Genomic DNA, 20,761 nt, shown 5'->3' with positions numbered 1-20,761 from the left:
CATGACAAACATTAGTGTCCACTGGAGAAGAAAACTTCTTTTTACAACATAAAAATTAAACTTCAAGTCTGAGGAAGCACCTAGCACATCTGATTTCCACTATTTCCATGTGTTTTTTTTATGTGTAATGTCTTTACTCATATTGGTAAATAGACTTTAAAAAGGATTTACAAAGGGTAATATATAAAATTACCAAGTATCTTTATAACTCTGTGTTATTTTACCTACATTATAACCAGTTGGGTTTTTGGCCACATAAAATATGTTAACAAACTATTGTTATATTTGTTGCATTTTTTCTGCTGGCCCATGGCCAGACTACTCTAGAATTTGGCCAAGATGTCTTGTTTGATGTCTTGGTTGCGGTTTCTACCTTGTGACAGAAATGTTGTTTGCAGCCCAAAATGACTTAATATCACTCATGAAGGATGCATTTGACATATATTTTGCATATTATAGACTAACAACTTATTTATAGTAGCTTAAATACAAGCAATCAGGTTTTGGCAGATGATCACTTTTTGGCACAACATGGGGATGTGAAATTCACAGAGAAACCCATGGATCACCCCGAGTGACATGACCTCTGCGGTACCGGGCAAAACTCCGACAACCCCACTTCTGCTAAACAGGTGAAAATAGATTCAGAGTACATAAAGTTGAAAGATTAAAACTAATAGAACAATTTTTAAGAAGCAACCTTTTCATTTGATTCAATTCAAAAAATAGAATTGGGCTGAAAGGTCTGTTGCTTTATTACGTATTCAGGTTGTGTATCATGTTTTTATAAAGTAACTAAGTAATAAAGCAACTAATTACTTTTGAAGATAAGTAATCCATAAAGTAACAAGATTACTTTCTTGGAGAAGTAATCTGTAATTAGTAACTAATTACTATGTTCAAATGGTCACAGCCTATCTGAGTATTGTTTCCATCCATTTATGTGGCGTTCTTCTGATCACTGCTTTTCAGCAGGACAACATACCAGAATCACAAAGCTTAAAATATCTCAAACTGGGTTTTGGGACATGTCAATAAATTCTCTGTTGGCAGCGTGGGAAAGTTGGAGTGATAAAGCTTTGATAAGTTTTTAACAAGATAATACTTTACTTATGTCATATTTTGAAATTCTAATAGTTGTAAAATAAAAAAATATCTCTGTCTGGCTGGCACTTTTTTTTTTACAAGATGTTGTCTTCATCTACCACCTCTAACTCAACCACCTCTGACCCCAAACATGTTGCCCTGGAGACCTACTGGAGGGAAGTACACAGCATTGAGGAAGAGAAGGATGGGGAAGAAGAAGAGGAGGAAGATGAGAGAAAGAGTATGGATGGTATGTCAAACTGACAGCTGAGTCAGATGTCATCTTACTGTTCGGATCCTACGTGATTTGTTCCTTTTAGAGGTGGAGCTTGAGGAGGCGTGGCTGACAGATGCGGGGTTGGCTTCCCTGGTGACGGGCTTGCCATTGGCAGATGAGGTGCCACCGCCAGCTGAGGTGCTGCTGTCCACTTTGACACATCAACAAGCAACCACTGTGAGGAAGAGGCTGGATAACTATAACGAGACACTGAAGAAGAGAAACAGACAGCCAATCAGAGATGTCCGGGATATCTTCACTGAGGTGGGACACAAACATACAAATGCATTTTATATTAAATGCAAAACAAATGTGCAACACAGATGTAGAGATATTTTATGAAATTGTATAGTCAACCATACGTTTTAGAATATCAAAGCAATTTAGATTATAGTCATTGTAAGAAGCTGTGTGTCTTAAAATAATTCCTGGGAAATGTTGGGGCAATAGAAAAAGGCTGTGATCTGCATTTTTTCCCCAACTTTTTGTTCCAGCCTGATGACCCAGCAGACAGATGTGTGTACCCCCACTCCCATCATGCTGAACCACCACCAAGTCGATACCACACCACCACCAAGACCATTCGCCGAAATACTTCCAGAGGTGCGTGTCTGCTCACCTATAAGTGATTCCTGTGGTCCTTTGCAGAGGTTGGCTCTTTATATATCTTTATTTATGCTAGATGCCACCCAGGGCATAGCAGATGATTTATGGTTTTATGGTCCTTAGTACCTCTGATAGACACTGCACTGTTGTGTGTGGGTTTGGTCTATTTTTTTTTTTGGTCTATTTAGTCACATTTCTAAACAGTATGAATACAGAGTAACCTGAAGAATATTAGGTTTGTCTCAGACTGCAGGCTTACATGTGGAGTATTTAAAAGTAGAATGGGAGACAGAGCTTTCAGTTTTCAGGCCCCCTTCTGTGAAACCAGCTTCCAGTTGGGATTCAGGAGACAGACACTATATAGATATATATATACATATACACACACACACACACACACACACACACACATATGTGTATATATATATATATATATATATATATATGTTGCCAGGCTATATGCAACACAAGGCCTATGACTCAATGCCCCACAGCTGGATACTGGAATGCCTAGAATTGTACAAGATCAATGGGACCCTAAGAGCCTTCATCAGGAACTCAATGGGGATGTGGCGTACAACACTAGAGGCCAACTCCAAGCCCATAGCACAAGTCACCATCAAGTGCGGGATCTACCAAGGAGATGCTCTGTCCCCGCTGCTGTTCTGCATAGGCCTGAACCCCCTCAGTGAGATCATTAACAAGACTGGCTACGGATACCGACTACGGAACGGAGCAGTTGTCAGCCACCTCCTGTACATGGATGACATCAAGCTGTATGCCAAGAGTGAACGAGACATCGATTCACTAATCCACACTACCAGGCTATACAGCAATGACATTGGAATGTCGTTCGGACTGGAGAAGTGTAGTCGGATGGTAACAAAGAGAGGGAAGGTAGTCAGAACTGAGGGGATTGAACTACCAGAAGGCAACATTGCAGACATAGAGGACAGTTACAAGTACCTGGGGATCCCGCAGGCGAATGGGAACCATGAAGAGGCCGCTAGAAAAGTTGCAACCACCAAGTACCTGCAGAGGGTCAGGCAAGTCCTGAGGAGTCAGCTGAATGGTAAAAACAAGATCCGGGCCATCAACACGTACGCCCTGCCGGTGATCAGGTACCCTGCTGGGGTAATAGGCTGGCCAAAGGAGGAGATAGAAGCCACTGACATAAAGACAAGAAAGCTCCTTACCATGCATGGAGGGTTTCACCCCAAGTCCAGCACCCTGAGGCTGTACGCTAAGCGGAAGGAAGGGGGCCGGGGACTGGTGAGTGTCAGCACCACAGTCCAGGATGAGACAACGAACATCCAAGAATACATTGGGAAGATGGCCCCAACTGACCGAGTGCTCAGTGAATACCTCAGGCAGCAGAAACCCAAGAAAAAGGAGGGAGACGAGGAACCATCATGGAAGGACAGGCCCCTGCACGGTATGTACCACCGGCAGATAGAGGAGGTGGCTGATATCCAGAAATCCTACCAGTGGCTGGACAAAGCTGGACTGAAAGACAGCACAGAGGCACTAATCATGGCAGCACAAGAACAAGCTCTGAGTACAAGATCCATAGAGGCTGGGGTCTATCACACCAGGCAAGACCCCAGGTGCAGGCTGTGTAAAGATGCCCCAGAGACAATCCAGCACATAACAGCAGGGTGCAAGATGCTAGCAGGCAGGGCATACATGGAACGCCATAACCAAGTGGCCGGCATAGTGTACAGGAACATCTGTGCCGAGTATAACCTGGAAGTCCCGAGGTCCAAATGGGAGATGCCCCCAAGGGTGGTGGAGAATGACCGAGCTAAGATCCTGTGGGACTTCCAGATACAGACGGACAAAATGGTGGTGGCTAACCAACCGGACATAGTGGTGGTAGACAAACAGAAGAAGACGGCCGTAGTGATCGATGTAGCGGTTCTGAATGACAGCAATATCAGGAAGAAGGAACACGAGAAGCTGGAGAAATACCAAGGGCTCAGAGAAGAGCTCGAGAGGATAAGGTGGTAATCGGAGCACTAGGTGCGGTGACTCCCAAGCTAGGCGAGTGGCTCCAGCAGATCCCGGGAACAACATCGGAGATCTCTGTCCAGAAGAGCGCAGTCCTGGGAACAGCTAAGATACTGCGCAGGACCCTCAAGCTCCCAGGCCTCTGGTAGAGGACCCGAGCTTGAAGGATAAACCACCCGCAGGGGCGTGCTGGGTGTTATATATATATATCTATATATATATATATATATATATATAGATATATATATATAGATATATATATATATATATATATATAGCTATATAGATATATGTATATAACTGAACATTTAGGAAGATCTCCTGAAAATCATCGTTTGTCTCACAGTTTCTTAATTACATGCAAATTTACAATAATGGATGACACTGCGTCACAGTGTCTCTGAGACATAACTGTAACTAATGTAACTAATTATAATTTCACTACTATTTCATTCAGTGCCTAGTCCCAACATTCAGAGTAGCTGCTTACACTTACTCCCACAGAGGTCACTTATATTAATAGTGCTGTGAAACAAATCAGAGATATTTGACTCCTTGTGTAATTCACACATGAATTATAGCATGTAAGCTGGACAGGAAGAGTCATTTTATATATTGTATGATGTCGTCTAGCATGGAAACATGTCAGTTACTGTATAAAAAGCTCTCAGGAAAAATAGGACTACTCATTTTTTTGTATGTATATATTCTCTGTTTTCCTCCACAAATTTTTATATTATTTACAGGGAGTGCAGAATTATTAGGCAAATGAGTATTTTGTCCACATCATCCTCTTCATGCATGTTGTATAGGCTCGAAAGCCTACTACCAATTAAGCATATTAGGTGATGTGCATCTCTGTAATGAGAAGGGGTGTGGTCTAATGACATCAACACCCTATATCAGGTGTGCATAATTATTAGGCAACTTCCTTTCCTTTGGCAAAATGGGTCAAAAGAAGGACTTGACAGGCTCAGAAAAGTCAAAAATAGTGAGATATCTTGCAGAGGGATGCAGCAGTCTCAAAATTGCAAAGCTTCTGAAGCGTGATCATCGAACAATCAAGCGTTTCATTCAAAATAGTCAACAGGGTCGCAAGAAGCGTGTGGAAAAACCAAGGCGCAAAATAACTGCCCATGAACTGAGAAAAGTCAAGCGTGCAGCTGCCAAGATGCCACTTGCCACCAGTTTGGCCATATTTCAGAGCTGCAACATCACTGGAGTGCCCAAAAGCACAAGGTGTGCAATACTCAGAGACATGGCCAAGGTAAGAAAGGCTGAAAGACGACCACCACTGAACAAGACACACAAGCTGAAACATCAAGACTGGGCCAAGAAATATCTCAAGACTGGTTTTTCGAAGGTTTTATGGACTGATGAAATGAGAGTGAGTCTTGATGGGCCAGATGGATGGGCCCGTGGCTGGATTGGTAAAGGGCAGAGAGCTCCAGTCCGACTCAGACGCCAGCAAGGTGGAGGTGGAGTACTGGTTTGGGCTGGTATCATCAAAGATGAGCTTGTGGGGCCTTTTCGGGTTGAGGATGGAGTCAAGCTCAACTCCCAGTCCTACTGCCAGTTTCTGGAAGACACCTTCTTCAAGCAGTGGTACAGGAAGAAGTCTGCATCCTTCAAGAAAAACATGATTTTCATGCAGGACAATGCTCCATCACACGCGTCCAAGTCCACAGCGTGGCTGGCAAGAAAGGGTATAAAAGAAGAAAAACTAATGACATGGCCACCTTGTTCACCTGATCTGAACCCCATTGAGAACCTGTGGTCCATCATCAAATGTGAGATTTACAAGGAGGGAAAACAGTACACCTCTCTGAACAGTGTCTGGGAGGCTGTGGTTGCTGCTGCACGCAATGTTGATGGTGAACAGATCAAAACACTGACAGAATCCATGGATGGCAGGCTTTTGAGTGTCCTTGCAAAGAAAGGTGGCTATATTGAGATGAGAGATGAGATAGCCTTTATTTGTCAGTTGCAGGTCTTTTGCCCACAACCGAGATGACAGACCTTGTTCCTTCCCATTCCCTACAAACAACCATTTAATTAATAAGAGCAAGAGAGACAGACTGGATGCAGGACACTATAAAGTTAAAAAGAGACTCATTTACATACAATACAAACATCACATTGGGGAGACAGGTCAGGCCAGGTAGCGAGGAAAAAAAACATTGAAATGTGCAACACAAAAGGATAATACAGGAATGCACAGGTATCAACACACCATAACACAATAAACACAGACAAGCAACATGGGAAAGAGTTCCAGTGTGTACATCTGATCTGGGACCGCTGCAATCTTTCGACTGCACCTCCAGCTGACCCGATGTCCACATCATGGGGGAGGTAAGCGTTGGAGGTGGCGTTGGATCCGGGGTAGGGAGGGTGATGTGTCAGTGAGTGCTTATCAGTATCAGTATATGTATGTGTGTGCGTGTCCATAGTTCAGCTGAGACAGTGTCCTTCGCCCTGCCAGGCTAAGTAAACAGTCTTCCAGCCAACCCAGGTGGCCTTGTAGGGAATGGGAAGGAACAGACTCAACACAGTCGTTATCAGGGAGTTGTTGTTCGACTCCAGCCTTGAGCTGGCGCCGAAGGGGTAGCCGGATTATGATGGTAATTGAGAATTTCAAGCTGTTTTTTAACACTCCGACACTGGTCTCTCAGTCTCCCGTTAATAGCTGCGAGCTTCTCCGTGATGTTATTAGCCGTCGATCCTGTGGTCTTGTCACTCTTTTTGCTCACATAGCAGATTCTGAGACCTCACGACCGCAGCCAATATTGGTCGCTGATTTGTTTTTGTTTTGTTTTTGAATGTCAGAAATGTATATTTGTGAATGTGGAGATGTTATATTGGTTTCACTGGTAAAAATAAATAATTGAAATGGGTATATATTTGTTTTTTGTTAAGTTGCCTAATAATTATGCACAGTAATAGTCACCTGCACACACAGATATCCCCCTAAAATAGCTAAAACTAAAAACAAACTAAAAACTACTTCCAAAAACATTCAGCTTTGATATTAATGAGTTTTTTGGGTTCATTGAGAACATGGTTGTTGTTCAATAATAAAATTATTCTTCAAAAATACAACTTGCCTAATAATTCTGCACTCCCTGTATAAAAGAAGTTCCATAGTAAGTGGGACTCTACATCCATACTTGCCACCAGGCAGTTGAAACTTTCATTCAACTTTCATTGGATCAGGTGACTGAAGCATCCCTTAGTTATGCTGCTATTGCCACGGGCTTCTGGGGGACCTTCTATGATGCAGTGAACATTTTGTTTTTGTGTTCTGTTGTGTTTACATTTCACTTTTGCATGTCATTAACTTTTGTCTTCTCTCCCATAGCATGTGTTCTGTCCTCGTCTTTCAATGCTCTCCTCTTCCTCACACGCCCCAGGTCGGTCGGTCACAGCAGATGTCTGTCGCTAAGCCTGGTTGTTCTTGTTAAAAAGGAATCTTCCTTCTCACCATCTCTTCATCATCCTCCAGATGGCTGTTGTGTCAATGCACCATATAAATAACTCTAGCTGTGTGATTTGAACAGATCTGAAAAAGGTTTTAAATGATTTGCAATTTGCTAGTTTTATTTGCTTTTGACATCCGAGCATCCCAGTGTTTTTGGAAACAGGATTCTATTTCTGCAAGAGATTTTGTTTGTTTTTTCTCTGTACCTGCTGAGAGCTTTATGCTTTGTGTCTTTTACAGTACGACCAACTCTACCCGTGTTGGCTGTTGAAGATCAACTACCAGAGCACCCCTCACCCCCCTCAAACACAGACTCTCTGCATCACGCAAACTCTCCAGGAAACAAATGCTCTCCGACACATGTCATCGACACAAATGTTCTGACACACGCACATTCTCCAACACACACTGACTCTCACAAATATACCTCTTCCCCTCCTCACACACACTCGTCCCCCGTCAGTCAATTGATGCAACCTGACTGGATGCTGCGGGACTCTCCATACTCAGAAGGTGTGGCTGAGCACAAAAGGGGCAAGGCTTGTTGGGACTGTTTACGTTTCCATAGAGACAACAACAGTGAGCTGCAGGTGAGTTTGACCTGCTGCATGCTGGGAGAGGTCTTCCAGTCAAATCTGATTGCTTATAATACAGGAGCCTGCTAACGGATGCAAAAAAGAGTGTGTGTGTGTGTGTGTGTGTGTGTGCGTGCGTGCGTGCGTGCGTGTGTGCAGTTTGCATCTATCCCTCCCTCTCAGGGTCTTAGCTGTGCAGGCGACCTGTCGTCACGTGACCTCACACAGCTGTGTTTCATCTCGCACATTGAGCTCACAACCTTCCTGATGACTCTGGGCATCCACACCAAACTCACACGTCCTCCACGCTGCAGGAACCGGGGTGCGTTTCTTTTTTACATAATGATCTGCATTCAGCTTCACAGCAAAGACTTTATAGCATTAGGATATTAGAAAGCTATAGCGAGTGATGTTAACACTCTTACTGATTAACTTAAGTTTCGCCAATGTAATTATGCATTTTTAACATGAACACAAAAAGTAATGTGGAACTAAAAACGGTATATAACCAAAAAAACAAGATCCAGATCCACATAACAAAGAACATCTCTTCAAACCATTTTTCCTGGATTTCCAAATAGTTGTTATTTTTACAGTAGATGGTGTGTCATCATTTGTCTTACACCATGGCTCCTTATTGTTTGCAGACAATTTTCAGAGTGGATACAGCAACATTACATTTCCAGTGTAATCAGTGAGAGAGGCAGACATGAAACCGATGTGGAAGTGGAGTGCATCTACTCCACAAGCATAAAAATAGATAAGTTTACTACTATTTTTTTTTTTTTCATGTAAGGTGTATGTATGTATTTTGCCCACAGAAAAGGGTCATAAAGTCCCCTTACCCCCAACCAGTCACAGCAGATGACCGCCCTCCGTGAGCCTGGTTCTGCTGGAGGTTTCTTCCTGTTAAAATGGGGTTTTTCCTTCCCACTGCCACCAAAGTAGTTGCTCAGTGGGGTCCACTGACTGGGTTTTCCGTGTGTTCTCTGTATTATTGTAGGATCTTTATCTAACAATATAAAGTTCCTTGAGGCAACAGATGTTGTTATTTGGCCCTATATAAATCAAATTAAAATATTTGTGTTTTATTTTTTATTTAAATGACAGCAACAGTCATAATTCTTTGTGATGTATACACTATCAGTCAAAGGTTTGAACAGACTTCCTCATTTAATGGTTTTTCTTTAGTTTCATGACTATTTACATTTTAAATTCTCACTGAAGGCATCAAAACTATGAATGAACACATACGGAATTATGTAGTAAACAAAAAAGTGTGAAATGACTCAAAACGTGTTTTATAGTCTCGATTCTTCATAATAGCCATCGTTTGCTTTGATTACTGCTTTGCACATTCTTGGCATTGTCTCGATGAGATTCATGAGGTCATCACCTGAAATGGTTTCCAACAGTGTTGAAGGAGTTCCCAGAGATGCTGACTGTGGAGGCCCGGCCATCTGGCACAGCACTCTGTTGCTCTCTGTCTTGGTCAAATAGCCCTTACACAGCCTGGAGGTGTGTTTGTGGTCATCGTCCTGTTAAAAAATAAATGATGGTCCAACTAACCGGATCGGTTTGCCCAAACAAATCTCTTCTGCTTGTTGCTTTTCCTTAGTAGTGGTTTCTTCTACTTTGAGGAATCTATAATATAAAATATATTTAGAGTTATTTATCTTTTTTTTTTCTTTGCTGTATAACCCCATATATCTTTCTTCATATATATCTACAATGTAGAAAGTAGTAAAAATAGATAAAACATTGAATGAGAAGGTATGTCCAAACTTTTGACTGGTAGTGTATTGTCATAGGTTTTTCTTGAAGAAGTGAATTTACCAAACTTAAACTTTTCTCTCCCTTTTTTTAAGATTTAGAGCTTACATCTTAATGCTTGCTGCTTGAAGCAGTATTGCTGTTCCTGTAGTATAAATGTAAAAGAAATGTCGTGTTAATTTTCATGTAATCTATAAATTACTGATCGTCCAACTTTATGTACTGAAATTGCCATCTGGGAGTTTCTAGAACTTGCCACCCTCATAAACTAACCAATATAAATCTGAAATTACACTATCATAACTACAAATACTCCAGAATTTAGAGTTAGAGAAAGTACTCTAGGTGAAAGTATCTTATGAATGTACTAGAATAACATGAATGACTCTTACCATCTTATCTTCTGTCCACACGTAAAAAACAAATCTGGGTCATCTACGTTTCTCTAAATTGACTACAACAAAACAGAATCATCCATCCTACTCCACTTATCCAAACATAATTTACATTTTTAAGCAACTTTTTCATATTAAATTGTACAATAAATGTACCCTGAAATGTTTAACAACAAAAATCATCTTCCCACTTACATGAAGCAGTACAGAATTATACCGCTCTGCAAGATTTAATGTAACTCCCACGCAAAGATGTGTGTAGAAAATCAGCGGTTCTTAACCTGTTTTACCTCTGGGTAGGGATGCACCGATACCGATACTGGTATCGGGTATTGGGGCCGATACTGTAAAATGTGTGTGTACTCATACTCGTAAAAGTTAACCGATACCATGAACCGATACTAACTTATTTCATTAATCAGAGGGTGGCTTGTCATTTTTGTTGTAGTTTTTTAGATTGGCCACTAGGGGGATATCCCGCGCTAAACAGGCACAGGGTTAGACGAGTCAGACTGGCAGCTCCAGATAAAAAAAGAGAAACTGGAGGCTGCTGTAGCTAGGCTAAACAAAATGTCAGCAGTGTGGACCGGAACAGCCAACTTTAACTCAGGTTTTGGAAAAGCGATGAAAAATGTCACGTTAAAATAACAGAGGCTCTGACTCATTTTATCGCTCTGGATGACCAGCCAATGCCAGTCGTGGAAAACATAGGATTCTTCTCAGCATACTCGAGCTGCGATATGAAATTCCCAGCCGCCCACACATCAGGGAGATAATGGTGCCAAAACTTTCTGAAGAGGTAAAGACAAGCAGTGGACTGATGATCCACGGGCAGATGGGGAGTTTGTTCGTCAATGCCAAATACTTTCGTTATTTTCTTTGTTTGTTTACAATATGGACACTCTGCAACAATTTAAAAGTTTATTTTATTCTCAAACCTAATTTGTATTTATTTTATTCCAAACAGAAGTGTTTATTTATTATTCTGAAAGCTCGAGACCAGTGCCAATAGTTCAGTGATATTTTGCTAAATTACAATGTGGAGACTCTGCAATAATTTAACAGAAGTGCTTATTTTTCACTTGAAATTTTTTTGTGGTCATTTTTATTAAGATATTATTTATTATCGGCAGAGAATAAAATAAAATCTGTCTTCCAATTCATTGCATGTGTGTGTGTGTGTGTGTGTGTGTGTGTGTGGTAGAAGTATCGGTTTTTGTACTCTGTATCGGCAAGTACTCAGATCCAAGTATCGGTATCGTATCGGTTTGAAAAAATTGGTATCGTTGCATCCCTACCTCTGGGTCTAATGTTTTCACTACAAAGTTGCCCGGGGCCCGACACTGTATTGAATAAATTGATGTTGCTTTTGGTTTTATATATATTTAATAACTAAATCAAATCTACATCATTTTAATGGCTAAAACCTCGTCAAATAAACTTGATGATGACATGATGCAATCTAATAATCCCAAAGAACCTGTACATAAAACAAAATGCCAGCAATTCATGGAACAAATCAAACTGCAAAGTTAAAAGGCTCAAGTCAGGATTAAAAACACAAAATAATTAATAATTCAATTTTACTAAAAGAGACAAGAAAAAAGAAAAAATAGAATAATGTGCTCATAAAACAAATACATTCAAAATAATTTTCTAATTAAATGAATAAATAAATAAACTGTTATAAAATTTAAATAAAGGGCAACCTCTGTTTGAGTAGCCTTCAGGTACCTGCTCTGCTCTCTTTTGGTACAGGCTATTGAAGATGATAAAAGTGGGTGAACTGTATTCTTAAACCTAATTACAGCACTTTCAAAAAGACATCTACTTTGATGAAATCTATTTCCCACTAAACAAGAGAGGCTTTTCAGGAAACACTGTTTCAGTTTCAATTCAATTCAGTTTTATTTATACAGTGCCAAATTACAAGAACAGCTGCCTCAAGGCACTTTATTTTGTAAGGTAGACCTTACAATAATACATACAGAGAAAAGCCCAACAATCACATGACCTGGTATGAGCAAGCATTTTAGTGACAGCGGGAAGGAAAAACTCTGTTTTAACAGAAAGAAACCTCCAGCAGAACGGTTTAATGGAGAACGATTAAAAACACTGTCCTCACTGCTGGATCATAAAAAATATTTATAACAATGTTCTGTAATTATTATGTTTATTTAAACATTAATTAATAATTGGAACACAAAACCTTAAAAACTGCTTATTCCAGTATTGAATCAGGTTGGATGGACACATCTGGAAAACAAGAAACAGCTGAAATGAATAAACTGCACTGATACAAAAGGAGGTAAACCTAAACAGAAGACATGAGTTAAATGACTTTCAAAATAAAACAGGAAGCAAGGTAGCAGGAAATGACTAAAGAGAAACAAAGAAGCAGATATTACAGAGATTAAGATAATCTCTACTATAGTAATTAAAAATGTAAAATTAACAATGAAGACAAACTTTTAAAAAAAAATCTCAAAAACAGGAAAACTCAGAATAAACCAACAAAACCAAAGACCAATTTCTGATAAACACAAAGACTTCTTAATGTGAGATGTCCTTAATACCTTTATAAAGATCATTACTTTGCTTTCCACCCGGCACTACCACTAAACCAATAAGGTATGCATTTTAATACCCCAGAGCACCACAAGATGGGAGATCATGTCGTGCTTCAACATTAGGAAGTAAATTCAAGATTGTCCAGCTATATCGTTTTCATTCAACCATTGCCCCGTTTCAACTACTAGTATCACCTCCTTCCTCATTTAGTTTTTTTTCCTGTTTGTCACACATTTGTTTCAGATCATCAAACAGTTTTCAATATTAGACAAAGATAACTCAAGTATATATAAGATTGACTGGTTGTGCAATTCTTGGCAGCAAGAACTGCAATCAAAAATTTGTCATAACTGCTCATGATTTTTTTCGTCTCTGTGGATGAAATGTTTTTTATTCTGTTTCTTGGTATGATGTTCTCTTTGTGAAATGCTATGTTACACAAACATTCCAAAGACTTTAACTTTTCTCAGATATTTTCTCAAATTTTTTAGAGATCATCAAGATGTGGCAAATTTGAGACAAGCCTTTGTATTATTTTTGGTCAGCAGTTATTTTCATCTTAGAACTTTTCCATAGATGCGTTCTACCTGATCTTTCTTATTGGTGAATCATGAACGCGCATCTTAACTGAGACAAGTGAGGCCTGTGTTTCTGTAGATCTTGTTCTGTTTTGTTTTTTGTGACCTTCTGGATGAGCAATTGATTGCACTTGGACTAATTCTGGTAGGCCACTCACTCCCAGGAAGGTTCACTATGTTGTTATTATGTTTTTAAACAGGACCAGGTAGGTTTGGATTAAAATTAGTTTGAGCTGAAACCTGCAAATGTGACTATATGCAAAAACACAGAAGAAATCCAGAAGACTCAAACACTTTCATAGCACTGTGTCTCATTACAACGGTTTAACTGTTTATGCATAATAATTTTGATAATCATCCAGAACCCACAACAGTTTTGCCCTTTGCAGCTACCTTATGAGTAAGTGTTCACAGTAAACCCATGTAAATAAAATTTGAATTTGAATTTGTTGGCCTAGCCCATAGCAGTTTAGCCTTTTTGGGCCCCAAAAAACGTGGGCAGCCCAGTGTGGGTTTACCATAGGAAAACCCATACTGGTCCTCTTTTGGGTTAGCCCATTAAGGCCCCACAGTAGTTTGATCCCAAGAGGTCCCCTGATTGTCATGGTTTTCAATGGGCAACCCACAGTGGGATTGCTCACCGTGGGTGTGGTTTGCCCACCATGGGACCGAAAGAGCCAAACTGCCGTTGGCTCTATGTAGGCACAGTTAACTTGGGACTGGATGGGATAAGCGATAAGGGCAGACCTGAAACTATTTTGCTGCTGAAAAAGCCCCATTAGTAAAACCCTGTACTAAAGGATGTATAAATTGTCTCTCAGAACACTCACTGTATGATTGTTTGTGTCTTCCTGTCCATTAGACAGTGGTGTGTTTGGCGTTCCTCTGAACACGCTGTTGGAGAAAGACAGGAAGAAGTTTCCTGGGGTCAAAGTTCCTGTCGTGTTCCAGAAGGTGAAGAACGTGTCCTTCTCTATGTCTAATGAAGTTTCAGACAGGGGATAGATTGCTGGCTTCATTACTCTAAAACTTATGATACTATAGTTTAAGGCACAATCATAATCTTATGTGTCTTTGGGAAGTTCAGGAGCAAAAGTGGGTTACTGTTTGGTCAGTAGTTCGATTCTTCAAGTGTCCCTGAGCAAAATATTGAACCCCAAGCTGAAGCATCTATTTACGTGCATGATGTAAAATGTTTAATGCTTATAGTAAACAGTGCTCAGAGTAGATAAGTGCTGTATAAGTATGAGCCCATTAGCATATGATCTTGGTGACCTAAAGTAGTTGTTTAACTAACAGCTAGCAAAGTTAGTTTACCTTTGTTTACATCTTGTTTAGAAATTTAGTGAAAATAAACAAACAACAGTAACCAGTCACACCCTCCTTTATGTGTGTGTGTGTATGCATGCAGTTGTTGTGTATCTTAGAGCAAACAGGCCTGTTGACTGAGGGGATTCTTAGAGTACCAGCATCAGCTGCTAGAGTCAAGGTAGCACACACACACACACACACACACACACACACACACACACACACAGAGCTGTTTGTTTCCATACAGAATAGCTGTTGCCACTCAGACAATAGTGCCACATCAGCAGTGGAGTAGGAGGAGAAGTGGAAATCGGAAGTACTGTACTATTATATTATTAAAAACTGTGGTAAAAGCTGGCGAGCCAGCTGTGGTGCAGCGACACAACACACCATGTAACAAAAATGGGGAGGTGCGTGACCTGCAGAAACATTCAACTTTGGCACACTATACCATTCATGAGGCACGTCATGCACTGAAAGTCTACCTGCAAAAAGCGTCTGTTGTTGGTTGAAGGGAGTGTCAAAAACATGTGGTACAACCAGTCTGTGGGCTACTATCCATTATCCATTTGAAGAGCAAAGTTATTACACACAACAAGCTGAAGTGAAACCGAGTGTGAAAGATTACCACTGCAGCCAGTCTGTAATTTTTATCTTTGGTTATCTTTCCACATCTCTTTCATTCGCAGTGAACTGCCTGTCACTCCCTTCCCTGTTCCGTCACATTTGTCAACCAATCAACATTTGAACAGTGCATAGGTTCCCTGCCTTCAGCAATGCATAGTTAGGATGTTGGATGACTGGAGGTGCATCATCATGGGCAAAGCAAGATCAACATTCCCAGATCCTCAACCATGAACCTTAACCTAGCTCTAACCCGAAAGCCGTTCTGAACCCAACACTAGTCCTAGTTTTTAGGTAACAAACGAATGGTTATTTTCTACATCAAGTTGTTTTTCTCTTTAGATGATGCTTTAAACATAGCATAGTACTAAGGTCAAGACAGCAGCTAAGTGGTGTTTGTTTCTAGATTTTGAGATTGTCTAAACTCAACATTGGTCCTCACAAAAGATGGACGCACACCCTGACACACTTTAAAATGACTTTTTACATTCTGGAAAACTGAGTATGTCTGCCTGTGTGTATCTATGTCTGTGTGTGTGTAATACCTACCTGTTTTTGTCTGATTCTCTGTCTGTATCTTTCTCCCTGCTGTCTCTCTGTCCACCTCTCTGTTTGCTTGCAGTGCCTTCGTAGAGAATTAGACAAGTGCTATGAGGGATTTGACTGGTCTGCGCTGAGACAGGTGGACGCTTCCAGTCTGTTGAAGCTTTTCATCAGAGAGCTGCCAACCCCTCTGCTGACACACACACACCTGTCCACCTACCGCTCTGTACTGAGTATGTGTGCACACATACAAACACACATTTTCATCATTTAAATGTGTTTGCATTACATGAAGTGTTTCTGTGTGTCCCTGCAGGTATCCCCTCTGAGCTCCATCAGGTTCAGGCCCTGCAGCTGCTGACGTTGCTTCTTCCAGAAGCCAACAGAGAAATTCTGAGAGTAAAGCTTCACCCAGACATTGTCTACACACACAAATGAGACACACACAGAGTTCCACACAAACACAAGTGAGAGAGAATTGGGCAAACAGTGAGAAGCAGAAAGAGGGCAGTAAACACACAGTATACATATGTCACAGCCTAAAAGAGCATGGGACAGCACGTTATAGGGAATCTTTTAGTTTTACAGAAAATTTAATATCATTAAAATATACTCTTGTAAACTCATTTAAGTCTTCACTTAACCTTCATTTATCGACAGACAGACAGACAGACAGACAGACGATCAGCTAGGTGAGTGACTCCAGCAGATCCCAGGAACAACATTGGAGATCTCTGTCCAGATGAGTGCAGTCCTACGAACAGCTAAGAAAATGCGCAGGGCCCTCAAGCTCCCAGGCCTCATGTAGAAGACCTGAGCTTGACAGATAGACCGCCCACAGATGCGAGAGGTCCCCCACACTATCCAAACCTACACACACAAACACAGACACACACTATATTGCCAAAAGTATTCACTCACTCATCGAATCATTGAGTTCAGGTGTTCCAATCACCTCCTTGGTCATAGGTGAATAAAGTCAAGCACCTATGCATGCAGACTGCTTCTACAAACACTTGTTGAAGAAAAAGGCTCTCAAGCGGTCAGTGAATTCTAGCATGGTACCATGATCAGATGCCACCTGTGCCAACAAGCCCAGTCATAAAATTTACATAAAAAACAGCAGATTTAGATTAGGTATATCCCTAGTCTTTTCACTAAAATATAATTTAGTTTTAGTCCAGATTTAGCCACCTAATTTTTGTTTTTGTCTTGCTTTAGTTGAGTATATATCTTTAGATTATGGTAGACTAAATCTGAAGTTGATTTAGGTCATCAGATTTTAAGGTGTCATTGTGTTGGTACAAGTGAGAGTTGCTCTACATGTCTCCATATGTCCACAATTCTCTTCCTCCAAAACATTGACATTTTGTCACATTTTCTAACCTTACTGCACAAGATTATTACTTCTGGCTCACTTCCTGCCTTGTCTCAGAAGAAACATTTTCATCTCGTTTTTATTCGTGGACGAACGTTTCGATGCCTTTCATTCATTTTTATTCAGTTATTGTCTTGTTTTTGCTAGAAAAAAAGTTTGTTGATGAAAAATATAATAAAAACGAGTCAACAAAATTAATACTGCTACTAAATATTCCATAGTCAACTGTGCAGCGTCAATGGATGCTGAGGGACGTTGCCAATTTTCTAGTGAATCACTGCAGAGCTAAAGCGATTGTTATGGTTTTCTATTATGAATACATTATGGATTTATGAGATTTGTAAATCATTGCATTCTGGACCAAAGTGCAGTACTCACAGAAAAACAACTCATCAAAGAAGAGAACTTCACAAAAAAGAAAACAAAACCCCTAACGTAAACCTAAACTAAACTGACACTGAAAACTAGATACTAGGAAACACGGCTCGAAACATGACGGGAGAAAACACAGTACAAAGAGAGAGTAGGTTAGGTTAACCATCCAACAACAAGCAAGGGTAGACTGAGGACTAAAATACACAGGTAGGATCACAAGAGGATTAGGAAACAGGAAGAAACACAGCTGGGACAAATCAGACATGATGCGACGAAGGAAGGCAAAACTAGATACAGTGGGGTAGGAGACAGACTATCAAAATAAAACAGGAAATGCACCACACACACACAGACACGGACTCAGAGACACAAGCTTAACATCACAATAATACTGACACAGTAGAGAGGGAACATAAGGACAGGGCCTAGACAGGAGACATGACTGACTGGGGAACAAGAGAATAAACATGAAGACCTAGAAATCACAAACCCAGAACTAGAGATCTAGAAATAAAAAACAGAAACCAAACCCTAATAGTCATGAACCCTGATGAAATCAAAAAGAAAAGTACAAAACCTAAAACACTGGGTCACCAACCCAGGACCATGACAGACTTTTTTTTTTTTAGAAATCACACATGGTTGCAAGAAAACCTGTTTTTTGTGGTTCCAGGCTCTGCTGGTCTTCCTCCGTATGGTGGTCTCTCATCAGGATCAGAACCGTATGTCTCTGTGGAATGTGTCCATGGTGATGGCACCCAACCTGTTCCGTCGTCACCATGGAAACAAGCGCTCAATTGCTAAACGAGATGAGATGGAGGAGGCAGTGGGTGGAGCTCAGCTGATCCGGCTGATGATCATTCACCAGGACTTGATTTGGACCGTAGGTTTCAGGACACATGCACAGTCTCGGTGCCCCTAACCCCCGATGACTTCTCGTTCTCTTTGATAGGTCCCCAAGTTTCTACTGTCTCAGGTGAGACAGATGAACCAGGTGTCCATTCAGAAACAGCTTGGCCTGAGCTGGACCAGTAGACTTTTGAGGAAGAAGAATGACAAGAATGAAAGAGATCAGGTGAGACAGAGACCAGGGCCAAGGAAGACAGAGACTAGGACCTGGAAAGACCAAGAACTGCATGAGATGGGCACCAAAACAAGGTGAGACAGAGAACAGATAAGAAGAGAGAGAAATCAGGTTTGATACAGGTCAGGACCAAAGGAGATGGAGTCCAGAATCAACTAAGGCAAAAACAAGGTTAGTCAAAGACCACAGGCATGCGGGACAGAGTCCGGGTTCAGCGTGCTTTCTGTTTGTGTCTCTGCAGATCACAGAGCTGTGTGAAGGTGTGATCCGAGTTCATGCTCCTCTACACACCAAGATTTCCATGGTGATACAACTTGAGGAACAGACAACAGCCAAGGACATAACGTCCCGCTTCGAGTGTGAGAACAGGTGACAAAATCTCTCTCTCACATATAGATGCACATTAATCTTCTGTGAAGATCCATACCTATGGTCCCCACCTGTTCCCACACTGAAGGAAAATCTGACTTTTATTTACCATCCCTGTCTTTCTCCTTCTGTCTTTGTTTTTCTCTGATCAGTCCAGTTCAACATCTGTATGAAGTTGGAGGAAACATCTGTGAGTCACATTATAACATCATGATAAACACCTGACGGACTGGATGTTAAATATTAAAGCTGTCTCTCTGCCTGTCTCTCAGGTGAGCGTCGTCTTCATCCTGACTGTGTTCTGTTGGATGTTTACAGAGTCAATCCCCACTGTGATTGGCTAATTAAACCCTGACAACCTGTCTCAGAACCTGTTTCAAGTGTCTCACCACCTCTCTCATTAATGCCTCCCCACCGGTCGACACATGCACTACCACCTGTCTCATTGTCCTCACTCCACGTCTCAGCTCGTGTTTTTTGCTGTCACAAAAACACTGGCACCAGCCTCATCACATTTGTGACCATCTCTCCCACAAGTGGATCCAAACTTCTCTTTATCATGAACCACTTCCTTTGTTCATACAGCAGCTGTTGGCATGACATCACAGTAACATTGTCCTTTATCGAACAATTGTTCAGTCTGTTTTTTTTTAATCTTTCTGAATTTGGTTTGTCCTGGCAGATTAGTTACTTCTTCTCCTGCTCCGGTCTTTATTTACTGCTGTTGTTTCTGTACATCAGAACAAATGTGTTTATTAATGATGCTCATATTAAAACTTGAATATGTACTGATGGCAAGCTGTCTCCACCTGCTGGTCAATGTGTGTAATTAAAGATGAAGTCTTCTCTCTCTTTATCTGGAAAGCAACAGAGATGAATGTAGAGAACAATGTATGAAAATAGAGGATACACCAATAACATCAAATAATTTAATGTAAATGATAAGCAGACCATACAGTATATAATGATACATAATGTATCACTGAAATCAGAGCAAACACTAGGTTCAAATTACCACCGTGGTTTGTGGGCTCAACCTAGTCATCGAGGTTACTAACCCAGTTGCTGTGAGCTTAAAGATTCTCAGAACTACATGCATTCATCTCTTTTAATTTCTTACTGCATGACTTAAACTGACTTATTTATGCGATTAGTCGACTAATCAGATCATCATCCACTGGACGTAAAACTACAGCTTATTGCACCAGCAGCATCTGCTCTTATATAACTATCATTAGCTTACAGCTTTAAGCTTTTAAGGTGCTAACTAAAAATAAAGACAAGATGATAGTTTATTCAATTTTAATGAAATTTGCAGATTGTTTCGGTAAAGTTTAATAAACTCCTTGCTATCTAAAATATAACAGGACACCGGAGTATATTCTCCAGCATCTCACACTTCTGATAATCAGCTGTCTGCTTTACGTTTATTCAGCTGTGTAAAAACTATAACTTTAATCTCAGCCAAACCGATTTACTCAGGAACAAATAAAATACTAAAAAAAAAAAAAAAAAAAAAAAAAAAAGCCAAACAAAAACATTTTTAATTTATCTAAGTGACTCATATATATTTAACCTGAGTCGCGAAAGACGGCGGTGGGTTTGAAAACAATTTGCTGGGAGTCCGGTGTTCTCACGGCGCTAGTGACCTAGCCCCCGGCTAGCTATCGAGCTAGTGGGTAACAGACATCTCCGAAAACGTCGGAGCGCTTTTGAAAATATGTG

General features: G+C 40.7%; 1 protein-coding gene across 1 annotated transcript; it reads left to right on the top strand.

The window, feature by feature from the left end:
• The first annotated feature begins 1,237 nt into the window (after nucleotides 1-1,237).
• arhgap28 (Rho GTPase activating protein 28) lies at nucleotides 1,238-20,166 on the top strand. Its single transcript, XM_040047113.1, has 14 exons — nucleotides 1,238-1,266; nucleotides 1,363-1,627; nucleotides 1,858-1,966; nucleotides 7,701-8,050; nucleotides 8,195-8,357; nucleotides 14,215-14,306; nucleotides 14,764-14,841; nucleotides 15,910-16,063; nucleotides 16,147-16,229; nucleotides 18,257-18,466; nucleotides 18,536-18,658; nucleotides 18,909-19,036; nucleotides 19,189-19,226; nucleotides 19,309-20,166. The coding sequence occupies exons 1-14, from the start codon at nucleotides 1,238-1,240 to the stop codon at nucleotides 19,389-19,391; spliced, it is 1,905 nt and encodes a 634-aa protein (XP_039903047.1). The 3' UTR covers nucleotides 19,392-20,166.
• Nucleotides 20,167-20,761: the final 595 nt, after the last annotated feature.

The sequence above is a fragment of the Simochromis diagramma genome, unplaced genomic scaffold (genome assembly GCF_900408965.1).
Source record: "Simochromis diagramma unplaced genomic scaffold, fSimDia1.1 OVJJ01000715.1, whole genome shotgun sequence".
In the NCBI taxonomy this organism is placed as follows: domain Eukaryota; kingdom Metazoa; phylum Chordata; class Actinopteri; order Cichliformes; family Cichlidae; genus Simochromis; species Simochromis diagramma.
Note: the sequence above shows the minus strand (reverse complement) of the source record. Positions and strands in the feature narration are given on the sequence as shown.